The following is an 18182-nucleotide window of genomic DNA, read 5'->3' as shown; positions in this document are numbered from 1 at the left end:
GACAGAGGAGTCTGGCAGGCTACAGCCCATAGGGTCACAGAGAGTCAGACACAACTGACTGACTAACACTAACTCTACATATGCCTATATATTCTACAAATTTTATGACAACCCAGGTTTCATATGATACTATTTCTTGGCATCTTTAAAAAGGCTAAGTTTTAAATGTTACTTTTAACAAGGACTTGAGGCAACTGTTAAAGTGTAAATAATATAGATGCAATGTTTTCTCTTATTAACTAAATTGTATAGAATCCATTTGATGATAGCTATGGATTCAAAGAGCATTTTCAGACATCAGAAGTGAACTGTATACAACAGATGCTGAAAGTCAGACAGCTTCTTCATTCAATGGCATGAGCATCTTTTTATGATTAAGACCATGGCCGTCCACACTGGACTATTCTATAATAATGTGTACTTCTGGGATTTGGACATACAGCGAGTTTTGTAAAGGTCATTTGTATCATGGATTTTCTTGGTTATCTTGGCTGAGTGTGGACTATTCTTAACCTAGTTGGGAGGCATTTGCATCAAGCACTGTTTAGAGAAATGCCTTCTACTAAGTTGATTACATATCTTTGCTACTAATGTCACTAAACAGAATAGATTTCTCAAAGAAAACTTTTCTTGCTAGAATACAACATTTTTAAGTGGAAAAGAACTGCCCAACCAAAATAGAGAAGGGATTCTTCCTATTTTCATCATTTCTAAAAGCTATTTAGCTTACCCAGATTAAACCAATGATGGGTGAATATTTATTAATACAAAGCTTTAGTTTTGCCAAGAAAGTATTCACCATAAAAGTTATGCTCACATTTGCATTCCTTACAGCACTTGCCATCCACGTATGCGAGAGCCGACTTGAGGGGGCAGTCAGGATTTGGGCAAATCAGAGTTTCACACTGGATGGTTCCATTCTGAGAAGAAAACAGTATTTTAAAGAATTTTCAAGTTGCAGTTTGGTAGTTTTCAAGTATTTTTAAGTTATTTCTTAAATATCAAATTCTTCACGTAAAATGTCATAAATATTACTATTCTCTTTGGTAAAACCATAATTTTACAGTAAAATTACAGTAAAATCCATATACAGAGACCCACAGTAACACAAGTTGGGTCATAACACAGGTGGTGGTTGACCCCATCTTCTGCTCAGCAACTAAGCTAGAGGTCTCACCTCCTATTGTGAAGTGAGTGAGGACAGGGGTGGAAGGAAAGGCACCACTGGCAGGGAAACAGCAGGCTGATGACTCACAAAATGAGCATCAACAAACAATATTTCTGGAATAGCAGCTGCCATGCTGGAGACCCAGTTTCAGGATGCAAAAATCTTCCTAGAGATATTTCAGCTCAAACAGACCACCACCATGAATGGACGCTGACAATCATCATAAGAGGTACCAACCTAAAGGGTACCTCAGCGAATTTGATTCCTGAAGGTCACCCAGAACTCCCAGGTAGTTTAGTTGCTTTTCTAGTCTTTTCAAAAAACTATGACTTCACCACACTACATCTTGTATCTTACTCAATTTGACTTGGGGCACCCATTTAACAAGTTGCAAAGGTTTTACTATAGTTGTGAAATGTAATTTTGGTAGAAATATGTTTCTAAATAGAAATCAGACAAAGCCTGCACATGCTATGCATATGAACTGTTATTTCACCACTAACTTTGACCATCTTAACATCATGATGTTCCATGTTTGAGTAAACTAGATGAACTTGGGAAAAATGTTTTAGACTCCTGACTTCTTTATAGCCAACCAGTTTTCACAAATAATTCAAGTGGAGTTTAAAAGTTCAAAACCAAACTCATTTTAAACTTTTCTTTGAAAATGAACTTATATGTTTGAAATAATAATACACTAACCATTCTACCTTCTACCTTAGGACTTCCCTGGTGGCAGGCGGTAAAGCGTCTGCCTACAACGTGGGAGACCCGGCTTCGATCGCTGGGTCAGGAAGATCCTCTGGAGAAGGAAATGGCAATGCACTCCAGTACTCTTGCCTGGAAAATCCCATGGATGGAGGAGCCTGGTAGGCTACAGTCCATGGTGTTGCAAACAGTTGGACATGACTGAGCGACTAAACTTTCTAACCATTCTACCTAATTAGTGAACAATTAGAGAAATTATGTTTATTTAAACTCTATAGTTTACATTCCACTGTATTAGTAAATTTTTAAAGCTTATTTAGACTCCGTTATTTATTTATACAGCCAAATCTGGTCACAGTATTTCCTGTTGCATTTTATTTAGTTTTATCAAAATGCGTTAATAAAAACAAGAGGGGAAAATCCCTGGAAAAGTTAAGGATAACAGGATAGAATCCTCTGGGAATCCTTTTACTGACCCAATTTAAATCATTAACTTCACATGTGGACAATAAACTTAAAACTTTATAGCATTCTTAAAACACAATAATCTTTATAAGCTAGAAAGTGTCTTTAATAATGCAATACATGGTTCTTTAGATTTGACTGGGTTTGCTGGCACTTTAGTGTTGTGTTTTGAGGAAATGGGTCTTGAAATTTTCATGATGACATTGGTTAAATACATTTTTAAAGAGTAGGGGCGTCTGAGTTCTTTTAGTCTGAACTCCAGCAGAAGCCATACCAGGCATGTGCAGTTCTTACAGCCGTCTGTCCACGACTCGAATTCTCGGTAGGTGGTTCCCTTCATGGTGCAAGTTCTTTCACAGTAGCACTGGTCCAATCTATTCATTCGCTGCTCCGCTCGAGACAGCTGCAGTACAAAGGAAGAGGTTTGTATGCTCAGCATTCCAGCAACGCAGAAAGGCAAAACACTCCAACAGGCATCTGACTGCTTTTTAGGTGTATAGCACTAATGATGGCTATGCTCATCATCTATTATAAATATACTTAAGACTTTAATTTATTTTTTCATATTTGTTTCCATTATGGTTTATGACAGGATATTGAATATAGTTCCCTGCGCCATATAGTAGGACCTTATTGCTTATCCATTCTGTATATTATATAATAGTTTGCATCTGCTAATCCCAAACTCCCAATCCATGCCGCCCTCACCCACCTCTGTCTTGGCAACCACAAGTCTGTTCTCAATTTCTGTGAGTCTTTTTCTGTTTCATAGATAAGTTCATTTCTGTCATATTTTAGGTTCCACATATAAGTGAAATCACATGGTATTTGTCTTTCTCTTTCTGATTTACTTTGTTTAGTATGATCATCTCTAGGTTCACCCATGTTGTTGCAAATGACTTAAGCCTTTAATTTAAAAGAAAGGATTTTTCTCCTCTTCTTGTAGTAAATTTGCCTCCTGCCTTTGTGAGTGTGGCAGGGGGCTGAGGGTGAGGGTTCCCTTGTGGCTCAGCTGGTAAAGAATCCTCCTGCAACGCAGGAGACCTGGGTTCGATCTCTGGGTAGGGACGATTCCCTGGAGAAGGGAAAGGAGCAACTGCAGTATTCTGGCCTGGAGAATTCCATGGACTGTATAGTCCATGGGGTCGCAAAGAGTTGGATACAGCTGAGTGACTTTCACTTCACTTTGTGTGTTGAGGGAGCGGAGAAAATATGCTGTATGATTTATGATAAAACAGAAAAAAGTCTAAGTCAAAATCGCATCATACACAATACAGAGAAGCATTTTCCATTTTTAAAAATGTTTACTTTCATGGCTATGTTTACTCAAGTGCAAACGTAAATTTTAGACTTTACATTTGTCAGAAACAAATTATCCATATACAACATAACTTTTAGGTCATCGGTATCTGCTATGCAACATGACAACAGCCTGGTGAAACCAGGTAAATTTGACACATGGTTAAGACAGCCAATGACCCTACGATGGTAACACAATGGTAGAAAGCTTTCGTGGGACCATTTCCCTGACATAATTCTAGGGTCCATATTCTTTACAATGTCCCCTTGCCTCCTTCCTTGCAAAAAAACAAACAAACAAAAAAAAAACACACCTAAATAATAATAAAAACTAAATTAAACAACTAAATTAAACAATAAATCCTATTGTAGTAAGCAGTGTAAAAACCAAGTAATCTGCCTCATTCTTGATTTACTGAGTCATTTGTTACACAGATGGCTTGCGTTTGAATATTTATAAGCCCCTTCCTTGAGCAGGGATTTTGATTCAGTTCGAGTACACAGTAGGGGATCAGAAAAATCTCAAAGGTGAACAACTGTGGTTATAAACCTCAAGGATTTCTAAGCTACACTCCCCCACACTCTATTTCTAAGGAGCTTTTACCTTGGCTGATGTTTTGGCTAAAATGTCCTGCAGTTCCATGATTTTCTGCACAAGTCCGTGAAAGTCATTGCACGTTGGACAGGCTAGAATCACAAACACCGCATCAGTCAAGTTGTATTTATAAGGAGTTCAATCTGGTTAAGTCTATGCTGACAACTAATACATGAGAACTCCAACTGCAAACTGACATTCTGGACAAAATTAAGCAAGAAGCACACTTTTCATTACATAGTGAGAGAACTAATGGACTTACTGCGATTAAGATCTGGGCACTGAGCAATAAATCCTTGGGGCATGACAAGTAATTGCACATCTTGCATTATACCCTGTGTATGAAAAAATTTTTAAAAGACGTATTACTTTCATCTACCCAAATTATGTTCAATAGTCAAGTTCATGAAGGGAAACATTATAGGATAGACTCACCCAAGTCCCTGAAAAAAATATTTTGAATGCATGGCTTCGACTTCAAACCAAAGGGAAAGAAAAACATCCGGCAAAATAGATGATTGCCATGTACTTTCTTATTGATAATATTTTTAAACCCTTAAAATTAAATGTCAAGATATAATTAAGAGGCAATAGTCATATGTTTGGGGAAGCTATTTTTAGTTAGCTTGAAGAAATGCTTGAAAATGACCTTTAAAAATCAACCTGAAAATCAGTTCAGGTTTCAGCAACAGTAAAACTGATACCAATTTTAAATTAACTATAATCATCAAGAAGAGAAGAGAAAAACTAAGTCATAAGAACAATGCTTATGTGAGTATTTCTCATTTCTCGGCTGGATCTTTTAAAGTGAATTCTTCAATTTAAAAAGGACAAGACGTTTATTAAACAGCTACAGCAAGACTGAGTAATGAGTCCTTGGGAATACAGAAAGTTTAGCATGAAATTTTTTTAAACGCCAACTTGAAATGACATATTTTACACAGAAGTTCACATCACATGTTTATACGTGAAATTTACATTCATCCTTCCTCATTAAGATATAATTAGCTTCCAGTTCACAAGACTCTCAAAGCAACAGCCAAAGGGTAGCAACCTCATCAGATACTCTAGACGTCCCTTTCATTCATCACTCCATTTTCTTCCTTCATCATCTTTATTTATTTTAATTAATATTTCACTTTCTCCCTTTGAAAAATGCAAACAGAATGTTTAATGACAGAGGTGACCAAGACCAGAGTACCAATATATTATTAAGACAATTTTGATGTACCTTACAAAGATTTACCAGTCAAATCCTGGCCTATATATCTTCTACATATTTAATCATATTAATAGCATGGTACAAAAAGAATGTCAGTTTAAATTATAAATATTTAAGTATACTGCATGGCAATTGCTGTATCTGTTGTTTGTTTGGGGTTTGGATTAGGGAAGCAACCTGTATATAACAATCTCCTGTCATCTGAAAGCATCAAAATGAAAGCAAGGCTTCCATGTACAGTTCTATGGTTGGTGCAATGCCCAGCTCTAAAGAAGTACACATAACTGATGTGTGAGAAGGTTTCTGAGGCCACAACGGGCTCCAGGGGAAAGACTGCCATGATTAAACAGAAGAGAAACTTGATACCTGGAGCACAAATTTGCTATCCATTCTATGTGGAAAAAGTGGAGAAGGAAATGGCAACCGACTCCAGTATTCTTGCCTGGAGAATCCCTTGGACAGAGGAGGCTGGTGGGCCACACACAGTCCAGAGGGTTGCAAAGAGTCGGTTGCAAATGACTGAGTGACTTAGCACACCATGTGGGAAAAGAGCATTGATTTTTCAAGATTTGCAAACACGGGATCAAATCCCCTGACTGCGTCTGGACAAGTTACTTAACCTCTCTGAACAGGTTTATGCATGTGTAAAAGAGATTTTTTTAAAAGGCGCTGCAACAAGACTAAGATTCAATGAAATAACATATTCAAAGCACCTGGTTTCCAGATAACAGTTTAAGTAAGTTTGAAAAACACATTAAAAAAGAAAAAATTATTTATTTATTTCACTGCTTCGGGTGTTGGTTGCTGCATATGGGCTTCTCTCTAGTTGTGGCGCTCGGGCTTAGTTGCCCTACAGCGCATGGGATCTCAGTTCCATGACCAGGGATGGACCCCTGTGTCCCCTGCACTGGAAGACAGGTTCTTAACCCTGGGCTACCATAGAAGTCAGGAAAGGTCAAAAGGATACACCACATGTCCCACTTCCTCACTGGAATGCATCTTGGTTGAGTAACACATGTGCCACCAGGAAAGACCCTGAGTCAGAATGATTGGCCAGATACAACCCTTCACCATAAAACCCAAAACTGTGAGCCATGTGGCAGATTCCCTTATGCTCATGCTCTCTGCCAGGGCACCTCTTCTCAGTAAAGTCTCCTGTGTTGTCAGCAAAAAAAAAAATATATTCTTTAATAAAGTAAATAAAAACACCTTTCGAGGTTTACAAATCTTTCTTAGAACTCAATTTTCAAGCTACTTGTACCTTCTCTAACTAGAAATCCGTAAGTTAGACACATCACTTATCATCTTCTAATAAATAACTTTTGTGTGATAGGTAGTGTCAGAATCACTGGAGGAAAATGAGCTATGAGCTAGTAGTCAAGCAATTTCTGGACCTTATTTTCTCATCCTTAAAATACAGAGTTATGTGATGTCCATTAGATCCTATGATGCAATTCTATGGAGTATATCTCTAAATAAGCAACAAGAAAAAGATATCAATTATAACTGCTTTCTAGCTTTAACAGATTTGTGCATATATTATTATATGTATTCCTTTCTCATTTTTAGAAGTACAAGGAGATTATGAATAATGAATATTGAAAAGTTTTAACCCTCTGTTATTAACATCCTTATGAAAGTATCATCAAAGGTTATATTTCAAAAGTGGAGAGTTTATTTGTATATTAACATTTTAGATTTTTATTACTTTGAATGCCTAATTTCAAGAATACATTAACTGCCCTGATTGAGCCTTGAGAGACTAATCATCTCTGTCATATCTAAAGCTCAAATTCATTAAGAAAAAAAATAGAATAGAGTTGACCAGCTAAATAAAACATCAGTGTTAAAAAAATAAAACAGAAATAGACACCAGTAGGAAAAACACTATACAAATCTATTTATTTTGCCTACACCATAAAAAGCAAAACTCATTAGAAGCTCATTAGAAAGCATTTGTATTTACATTTTATATTCATCAAAATATACCTTAAAATATCCATGTGCATTATTTCTCTGTCCCAGCCAAAATGAAGTGCCCAGGGGCAAGTCCGTGGAAGGCTTTTCCACAACTCTTTCATATATTCTACAAAAAAACATCAGATAAGTAATATGTATTAACCGTCACTTCTTAGACTCTTCCGTTTCCTGAACTGAGAACACTTCACTTACTTATTACAGTCGACATGTAAAATCAAGTGGGAGGCACTGATGGCTAAGGAGAGCTTGTGCCACTTATCATCAGCCAAAATGTAAGGAAACACTTCTGTGTGAGGGTGGTGGCTGCCGGAGCGGTAGTGAAGTCTGACTTCATTCCGATGGCCACTGCTTTCCAGTTCCAGGTACCTGCACAGAGAAGAATTATATGAGGCCCATTGAAAACAAAGTTCAAAAAAGATGGACATGACTTCTGTCTCCAGAAAGATGAGATAGACAAACTTTTCCTATTCCTCCCAGTAAGTACAACTAAACAGTATATCACAAAACACACAATAAGAAGAATCTGAGAGATGGGAAAAAAAAAAACCACACACACACTAGGGAACTCAGGGCCCAAGTAACAAGAGAGTGGTCAGTGTACTGGGTATTCTTTTTGCCTCTCAGTCTTGGAACTGAAGAAATCAGTAACTTGAAAATAACAATGGATGTGGACAAAACAATTCCTCCCAAAAGCCTACTTGTGTTAGCTAAAATACCAAAAAAGGAGAAGCCCGTAAAGAGAAACATTTTAAGAGAACAACCACTCTATTCCAGCCAAGCATCACAGGAAAAGCTGTGACTCTATCCCCAAACATGTCAGCAAAGGCTAAGTGCTAGATTTCTAGTCTTTTGAGGTAGGAATCATGTGAGCAACACCTCTGCCAGAGTGGTGTCAGCAAAAGCCAAGGAGAGAGAGCCAAGAAGTTAAACCCTATCAGCCAAGGTTAACGAGATGAACCATGGCATCAGTGGAGACCATGTTCCAGCCCTAGTAACAAAGCATACTGCCCTCTCAGAGGAGGCCTAGTGGGAGTCTGAACTTTCACCATCACCCAGCAGTAATGCAGCATCCTTACCACAGTATCTGGTGGAGACCATGGGGAGAGGTGGAGATTCCACCCCCCCATCCAGAAATCATAAAAGTACTGCCTCAACTGTCAACCAAAGGCAAGTAGGGAACCTGGATTTCTAATTCCACCTGGAAGTAACAAGATGACACCCACTCAGCCTCTGCCAGAGCACTGTCAGAGAAAACCTGATAAAACATGGAGCTTAAATGAGATCCAAGTCTCAGAACATTATACAAAAATAACCAGGTTTCAATCCAACTTTGGAAATATGATATAGAAATATCCAGGCTTCAATCAAAATCAATGTCATACCTAGATTCAGAAAGATCTCAAATATAATGAAAAAAGACAATCAATAGACATCAACACCACAAGATGATAGAGATGTTAAAATAATTGGCAAAGGTTTTAAATAAGCATTGATAAAAAAAGAGCAACTACAAACATTTCAATACACTTGAAACAAATGACAAAAGATGAAGAAGCCTCAGCAAAGAAATAGAAGGACCAAATAAAGAAGAACCAAAGAGCATTTTTAAACTGAAAAAATACAATAACTGAAATAAAAAGCTCAAAAGATGGGCTAAACAGCAAAAATGGAGGGGATCAAAAAAGAATCAGGTAACTAGAAGATAGAACAAAAATTATCCAATCTGAACAGTAGAGAGAAAATAGACTGAAAAAAAAGGAACAGTCTCAGAGACCTGGGAGACTAAAACAAAAGCTCTAACATTTTTATAATCAGAGTCCATAAAAGAGGAGAAAGAAGGTGAAATTGAAAAGTACTTGAAGAAATTATGGCTGAAAACTCTCCACATTTGGTAACAGATATAAACTCACAGATTCAAGAACCTGTGCAAAACCCAAACAAGATAAACTCAAAGAAATACTGATCATAACTAAACTTCTGAAAACTAATCATAAAGAAAAAAACACTGAAATTAGTGAGAAAAAAAAAATTTGACAATTATGTATAGAAAAAAAAAAAAAAAAAGAATGGTCATGAATCCCCTAAAATAAACAATGAAAGCCAGAAGGAAGCGGCAAAATTTATTCATGTGAAGAAAGAAAAAACTATTAGCCTGGAATCAGATACCCAACAAAATTATCTTCCAGAAATGAAGAAGAAATCAAGGCATTCTCAAATTAAGAAAGAATAGGATAACTGAATCAACCTTGCATGCATATGCATGACATATGCATGTCATGTTTAAAGTGCCTAATGTGCATCCAAGAGGACATGCAGGGAGGACAGCTAGATCCACAAGTCTGAGATGAAGACAGGTTCATATGGAGACAGGAAGTGGGAGTCATAGACATATAAACTATATTAAAGCCACGAAAGCACTGGGGTTACCTAGGGAATTATAATAGGTTAATGAGGAGAAGGGGATGACAGAGGATGAGATGGCTGGACAGCATCACTGACTTGATGGACGTGAGTCTGAGTGAACTCCGGCAGTTGGTGATGGACAGGGAGGCCTGGTGTGCTGCGATTCATGGGGTCGCAAAGAGTTGGACACGACTGAGCGACTGAACCGAACTGAACTGAATGACACATTAACATTTTGAGGAAGAACTAGCAAAGGAAACCAAAGGCTGGTGCGAGTACAGAAGAAAAAAAGTTAGAGTCCTGTCACTGTCACTAAAAATCCAATAAAATACCAACTACCCATCGGTTGCAAAGAGTCGGACATGACTGGATGACTGAACAACCACAACACACACTAGTAGGGGACTCCATCCATATTCTGGAACATTATACCACCCTCTGCAAGAATGGAATTCTGACATGAACAAGGCCATAGTTAATTATGAATCATATTAATAAAAGCTCTATAGGATCTCATTTAGTTTAATAAAACTGTGTGTATATGGAGAAAAACAAAATCCAGAAAGATATATGCCAAAATGTTAACAGTAGTTACCTCAGGGGAGTACAATTTGGGGGAAAGGATGTGAAGAATCTCTCAAATATTTTTATAACCCTGAAGTTTCTCCTTCTTCTATAATGTAATACTTACTTACACACATATATAGTAAAATTCTATGTTAAGATAAAAAATTAAGTATTCAAGTATATAAAATATGTGTAGAAATTATTAAGGATAAATAAAACGCCAACTTGTTTGGTTTTTGATACAGAAGAAACCAGAGAGTCCTTTCTATGTTGTTATTTGGAAACAAGTATTCATTATTTAATCAACTCAACTAGCGAATTATATAATGATAGGTAGGTGTTTGCATTTTAAAAGAAAATAACATCAGCAAACACATGGTCCTATTGTTATATACCTTCTGTTTTACCACATAGAGGCAAGAACTCTACCACTGCTGTTAGTCTGGTCTCCTCCTCTAGAAACTACTTGCACCTGTACTGAATTCCTAAACTTCAGACAGTAAAATTATCCTTAATGGCAGAGGCTGACACTGTGCTCCACAAACAAGAACAACCCTTAAGAAATTAAATATTTTACCAAAACATACATTTTTATCTGCATCACACACTCAAGTTTTTTAATGAAATAGATATACAATACACACAAAAAGCATAGTGAAGATAAAAATAAATAATGATATTAAACGTAAGTGTGTCTGGCATGTGGTGAGTATTTAATAAATGTTATTAATTTTCAAAACTGCACCTGTCCTCCATTCGGTAGCATCTAAGTGGGAAGTCCTACTCCCCACTCCCACCACCTCAGCAGATAAGTGTGGTTAAACATGCAAATTCTAAAGCCTGACCTCCAGCTCACCTCCTGGTTGGAGAAGGCAATGGCACCCCACTCCAGTATTCTTGCCTGGAAAATCCCATGGATGGAGGAGCCTGGAAGGCTGCAGTCCATGGGATCGCTGAGGGTCTGACATGACTGAGAGATTTCACTTTTCACTTTTTACTTTCATGCATTGGAGAAGGCAATGGAAACCCACTTCAGAGTTCTTGCTTGGAGAATCCCAGGGACGGGGGAGCCTGGTGGGCTGCCGTCTATGGGGTCGCACCGAGTCAGACATGACTGAAGTGACTTAGCAGTAGCAGCAGCAGCCCTCCTGGCAACAGTAAGCTATTCCATCTCTCTGTGCCTCATCTAGTTACTCAGCTAGAAAATAAGGATACTGACTGCACTTGTCTCAAAGGACTTCCATGAGGACTGTGATGAGTCAATTTAAGAAATCATTCAGAACACTACTCAGCACACACAAAACACATTGGTTATGTTTTTCATTTCAAAAAGTAATTAGCCTCCAATTAAATCAATTTAAAAAAAAGTAAAGGTCAAATCCTCCCTCTTCCTCCCTGTGGTACAGCCAGGGACAGTCCTATGACACATCCTAGCAATCTGACACTCTTCCTTGGGACTGGGATTCTGGATGAAACACAGCGAGGAAGAGAGGGAGGAGAGACTCCTGCATTGCGTAGGACACAGCATCCCAATTGCTACATTAAGGTCACTGCACCTTGCTTCCTGTTTGCTGGCCTGCCAGGGTACCTTTGCTTATTGCCTGCTCCAAATTCTGGCACCTCAGCTTCCCCTCAGTTCTATAAACTGCCCTCCCTACCCACAACCTCCAAAGTCACCTTACAAGCAAGAACTTCTACTAGTGTATTATAACTGTGTCATGGGGAAAATACATAATTGGAATAAAATGTATTAACATTTTTAATAGCAACTGAGTGCTAGAATTATGTATGATTTTTAACTTTCTTTGTATTATGTTTTATTTTCCCTCTTACATTTAATGAGCATTTACTGCCTTACATTAAAATCACATTTTAAATTCTAAGAAGATAATTTGTCAAATTGCAACATACCATGTCTCCCTGATTTGTCATTCATAATTTGGAGAGGTAACTAAAATCAGAAATAAAGTTCACCCTTTATAATAATTTATGCCCTTGTTAATCAAATATCCTTTGCAATGGCAGAAATATAAACTAAGATTAGACTATGGAGAAATAGGCAACAGAGGCAGGACATCATTCATTTTATGAATCTCCTTTATAAGTCCAGATCAAAGGATAAAAATAAGGTCATGTCTCAACTGATAAAGAGGTTACACACAACATGAAATGAGAATTCTTTTGCCGCCTTAAATTAAAACCTAAATAGAAAAATGATCAGGTCATCTCAATACATTAAGCTACAACTCAGTTGTAAATTAGTTACCTGAAGAAAAGCCACAAGCACTTCTAGTGTCAACTATATTATTAGTGTGGTTCATGAATGGTACAATTGCAAACGACTGATGTGCACAGGATTTGGAACTGAAAACCCAGCTCCACCTCTCACGACTACCCATGACCCGACCACTCACCACCTCACTTCCCTCATCTGTACAATAAAGATTCAGTGGCATAATCCATATAAAGTGTGGCATCAAAAACAAAGAAATCAACAAATGATAACTATTTTTATTATCTCTCAATAGTCCCAATTAGGCATCATTTATAAAGTCTAGCCTTTTATAATGAATTCTGTAAATAACAAGCAATTTGAATAATTTTTTAATATTTTATTGAGACAAAATTCTCTAACATAAAATTCAGCTTGAAAGCATACAATTTTTAATTGAAAAAATGCAGAAATCAGATAAAAAACAGTTTCCACTTTCATAGAAACTGAGTTGACAGTACTGGTATTATGGGGGCCTCTAAGGACTTCCCTAGTGGCTCAGTGGTAAAGAATCTGCCTGCAAAGCAGGAGATGCGGGTTCGATCCCTGCATCAGGGAGATCCCTTGGAGTAGGAAATGGCAACCCATTCCAGTATTCTTGCCTGGAAAATCCCATGGAGAGAGAAGGCCAGTGGGCTACAGTCAATTGGGTTGCAAAAGAGTTGGATAAAACTTAGAGATCAACCAACAACAACGTCTAAATTTAACTCGAATAGTCCGTCCATGGGATTTTCCAGGCAAGAGTACTGGAATGGGGTGCCATTGCCTTCTCCAACTTAAGTAGTACAATCAGTAAAAATGATACATGAAGTCTAGTGGTAGAGCCAAAATTGTTTTAAATTAGGCAGCTGTGTTCATTTATCAGAACGAAAAAGGCGATTTCACCTCACCTCTCCCAATGATTCCCTCAATCATAGTGAGTGAAATGGAAGAGTTGGGAGTAAAATGTGTACCTTTTGACATCCTTCATTAGAATCATGTTGGTGCTATTTTTGTTAGTTTTTAATGGTATTTGGTCATCCGCAAGGCAGTATAATCCAGCAAAGACTTCAGAGTCTAAATCTTGTCTCCATAGCTCATGCTAGACAAGTAAAAAATCTCCAACCCTCAGTTTCCTTCCCTATCAGTAAGGGGTCATAAGAGTTGTGGTTTTATATGGTCATTTTGAAAATGAAATAAGGTATAAGCATTTCATTTACACAGATCCTGAAAAAGCACTCCATATATGTCATGATTATGACTTATATTTGCTCAAACTACCACACAATTGCACTCATCTCACATGCTAGTAAAGTAATGCTCAAAATTCTCCAAGCCAGGCTTCAGCAATACGTGAACTGTGAACTTCCAGATGCTCAAGCTCGTTTAGAAAAGGGTGAGGAACCAGAGATCAAACTGCCAACGTCCGCTGGATCATCGAAAAAGCAAGAGAGTTCCAGAAAAACATCTATTTCTGACTAAAAACATCTATTTCTAGACATCTATTTATTGACTATGCCAAAGCCTTTGACTGTGTGGATCACAAGAAACTGTGGAAAATTCTGAAAAAGATGGGAATACAGACCACCTGACCTGCCTCTTGAGAAATCTGTATGCAGGTCAGGGAGCAACAGTTAGAACTGGGCATGGAATAACAGACTGGTTCCAAATAGGAAAAGGAATATTTCAAGGCTGTATATTGTCATCCTGCTTATTTAACTTATATGCAGAGTACATCATGAGAAATGCTGGGCTGGAAGAAACACAAGCTGGAATCAAGATTGCCGAGAGAAATATCAATAACCTCAGATATGCAGATGACACCACCCTTATGGCAGAAAAGTGAAGAGGAACTAAAAAGCCTCTTGTTGAAAGTGAAAGAGGAGAGTCAAAAAGTTGGCTTAAAGCTCAACATTCAGAAAACGAAGATCATGGCATCCGGTCCCATCACTTCATGGCAAATAGATGGGGAAACAGTGGAAACAGTGTCAGACTTTATTTTTTTTGGCTCCAAAATCACTGCAGATGGTGACTGCAGCCATGAAATTAAAAGACGCTTACTCCTTGGAAGAAAAGTTATGACCAACCTAGATAGTATATTCAAAAGCAGAGACATTACTTTGCTGACTAAGGTCCGTCTAGTCAAGGCTATGGTTTTTCCTGTGGTCATGTATGGATGTGAGAGTTGGACTGTGAAGAAGGCTGAGCGCCGAAGAATGGATGCTTTTGAACTGTGGTGTTGGAGAAGGCTCTTGAGAGTCCCTTGGACTGCAAGGAGATCCAACCAGTCCATTCTGAAGATCAGCCTTGGGATTTCTTTGGAGGGAATGATGCTAACGCTGAAACTCCAGTACTTTGGCCACCTCATGTGAAGAGCTGACTCATTGGAAAAGACTCTGATGCTGGGAGGGATTGGGGGCAGGAGGAGAAGAGGACGACAGAGGATGAGATGGCTGGGTGGCATCACTGACTCGACAGACGTGAGTCTGAGTGAACTCCGGGAGTTGGTGATGGACAGGGAGGCCTGGCGTGCTGCGATTCATGGGGTCACAAAGAGTCAGACACGACTGAGCGACTGAACTGAACCGAACTGATGACATATTTAGGCATGTTATCTAAACATCAGCAAATTTTCAGGGCTAAATTTAACTTAAATATGAATATCAGACAGAAAAACTTGATGAGAATTCTAGCCAAATAATGGTATCTGAATTTCATCTATAATATTCCCATTTGAGTCACCAATTTTTTTGAATTCACCCGGTTATCAATAATTCATCACTTCTTAAGGCCAATCATGTCATTTTTATAAAATAAAGACCTTCCTTATATTGAAACACAAAGGGAAGATAGTTTTTAAACTAAGATTTATTCATTCATTTATTTCAGCAAATATTTACTATGGACACTGAGAATATGGCAATGAATAAGGCCAAATAACACTGAGGCTTGAAGATTCTCAATAATAAACACAGTATTAGCTTAAAATTAAGTTTAGCTATTTCAAAACTAAAAATAATACTACTATAAAAGTCCTGCTGCAAGAAGAGTGATGTAGCTAGATCCAGGAGGGTAACAAAGCTACCTTATGAATAATATAGCTAGAAGCCAAAATTATGCCACCGGGGAAAGTGCAGTAGCAAATGGAATTGATTCATGATTGAAGCCCTGGCATCAAATATGATGGCTTGAATAAAAACCTCTCCATATTAGTACCCCCACAGAACTGAGTTTACAATAAAATAAAAGAGAAAATGGCCCCGCATGAAATGGGGGTAATTTGTTACTACTAATGATGAGAGGAGCATGACACAAAAAAATGCTAGGGAACAACACTTTGAGCTAAAATTCTGGAGGGGAGGAGAATTTTGTGGCATCATATGTATTTTGTAAGAATCACTTTGAGAAAGGTCTTATACAAGGATAGAGAAAGAATAGATATGATAAAGCACTGATAATAAGTGGGTACTCAGTTCAGAGCACAGGTGTCTACAAAAATCACAGAGTCGAACAGTTGCTGGATCAAGGGTAATGACTGAATGCTAGGCCCTCTCAAAACCTCCATTCACTTAGTTGTGAGTGAGACCAAGCCAGTGGAAATTAGTGAAATCCTGAAGAGAAAGGGTTCAAAGAAGGGGCAAACTCAAAAAAGATGAGTCTTCCCCACTTTATCGAGAATGAACTCAGGAACACACTGTTGCAAGGTTGAGGAAGATCAACTGGGAAACATGGACTCCTTTGATGATCTGAAAATGCACATGTGCAAATGTGTGAAAAATTTGGCTTACACATTTTAAAAAGGGTTCACAATCCCGCGAGGTCCATTCATGGACTCCAAGCTGAGAATATGGTTACTTGTGAAAGACTTGAAAACCTGATTCTATATATGTATACAACTTTTATTATATAAAATAATTATTTATAATTATACAAAAATTCAGAAAACACACAAAACGCAAAGAAAATTAAGATCTCTAATGGCCTTGCTGGCAAGAGATGACCAATATTAATATTTTTGTGTGTATCTTTTGTAATCTTTCTGTCATAACCACACTGTGAACATCTTTCCAAGTCAATAAAGTCACATCCTCTTTAATAAAACCATGGTATTTCATAGTATAGCTGTGCCATGACCTATTTAATATCCAGTTTCCAATTACAGTTTCCAGCTTTTCACCCTTAAAAATATTTCAGTACATGTTTCTTTGTAAACCTGCACAGTTATTACAGATGAAATTGCTGATTCAAATGGCATACACATTTAAAAAGGATTTATTATATTCATTCACCACTTATTCATTTATTCATCCAACAAATATTTTCTGAATGCCTGTTTGTCCTAGGCTCTGTTCTAGGCCCTGGGGAAACACAAGTGAACCAAAGAGATAAAGGATGCGATGTATGGAGAAAGTAACATGAAAATTTACAATACCATATGTAAATAGATAGACAATGGGAATTTGCTGTATGACTCCAGGAACTCAAACAGGGGCTCTGTGACAATCTAGAAGGTTGAGATGGGGAGGGAGATGGAAGGGAGATTCGGGAGGGATGGGCATAGGTATACCTATGGCTGATTCTTCTTGATGTATGACAGAAAACCACAAAATTCTGTAAAGCTAATATCTTTCAATTAAAACAATCAAGTGAAAAAAAAAAAAGAAATAAAGGGAAAGTTACCAAGAAAAAAAAAAATACTAGTCCTCATTACATTTATATTAAAACAAATTAAATTAACAGAATATACCAAATAAGTAGGCTGCATGGTGATAAAATCTATGAAGAAAATTAAAGTAGAAGAGGATAAGGAGTATGGTAAGATGATATTTTAAATAGGATGTTCAAGCAAAGCCTCATTGAAAAAGTGACATCTAGTGAAACCCTGAAGAAGAATGGTGACCTGAGGCAGGAGCCTGCCTGGCAAATTCAAGGAATGTCACTGACGCCTGTGTGGCTAGAGGGGAAAGAGGCAGAGTCAAAGTAATACAAAATTAGATCAAAAAGGCATAGATCTCAGAGAGGCAGACCATTTAGGGCCTTAGAGTCTAATAAATAAGTTTACCTAGCATAGAGAGAAAACCATAAGAGGTTTTTTTATTTTTTTAAGAGAGTTTTTTTTAATATATTTATTTTTAATTGATTGATGATTGCTTTACAATATTAGTTTGATTTCTGGAGAGGTTTTTTTTTTTAATTGATTTTAATATAATCAGTTTGGCTGCAGTGTCTAGAATAAACTATGTGGATGGTGGGAGGCCACAAGGGTTAAGTCAAGGGTCCCTTGGCCCAGGGAAGGTGGTGAAAATGATGAAAAGATTTTCTTAGGATTAAATGTGCAGTATGAGAGAAATCAAGAAACACCTCCAAGTTTGTAGCCTGAACTACTAGAAGAAAGAAGCTACATTTACTGGGATGGAGAACACTGAATGAAGAGTAAGATTAAGCAAGAAGATAACAAGTTTGACTTCTGACATGGCACAGCTTGATACTCCAACTTATCCAAGTGAAGATGCAGGTCAGTTAA

General features: G+C 37.6%; 1 protein-coding gene across 4 annotated transcripts in view; it reads right to left on the bottom strand.

The window, feature by feature from the left end:
• The window catches only part of NELL2 (neural EGFL like 2), a 400596-nt gene that overhangs the window by 298346 nt on the left and 84068 nt on the right, over positions 1 to 18182 (bottom strand). For all 4 annotated transcript variants that reach the window (XM_004006428.5, XM_042246832.1, XM_015094719.4 and 1 more), the window contains 6 exons: positions 7630 to 7803; positions 7447 to 7543; positions 4498 to 4570; positions 4245 to 4327; positions 2616 to 2744; positions 818 to 920 (listed from right to left, as the gene is read on the bottom strand). In XM_004006428.5, coding sequence (XP_004006477.2) covers positions 818 to 920; positions 2616 to 2744; positions 4245 to 4327; positions 4498 to 4570; positions 7447 to 7543; positions 7630 to 7803 — 659 coding nt within the window. The remainder of the gene's footprint in view (positions 1 to 817; positions 921 to 2615; positions 2745 to 4244; positions 4328 to 4497; positions 4571 to 7446; positions 7544 to 7629; positions 7804 to 18182) is intronic.

This window comes from Ovis aries, chromosome 3, assembly GCF_016772045.2.
Source record: "Ovis aries strain OAR_USU_Benz2616 breed Rambouillet chromosome 3, ARS-UI_Ramb_v3.0, whole genome shotgun sequence".
Taxonomy (NCBI): domain Eukaryota; kingdom Metazoa; phylum Chordata; class Mammalia; order Artiodactyla; family Bovidae; genus Ovis; species Ovis aries.
The sequence above is the reverse complement of the archived record's forward strand: the minus strand, read 5'-3'. Positions and strand labels throughout refer to the sequence as shown.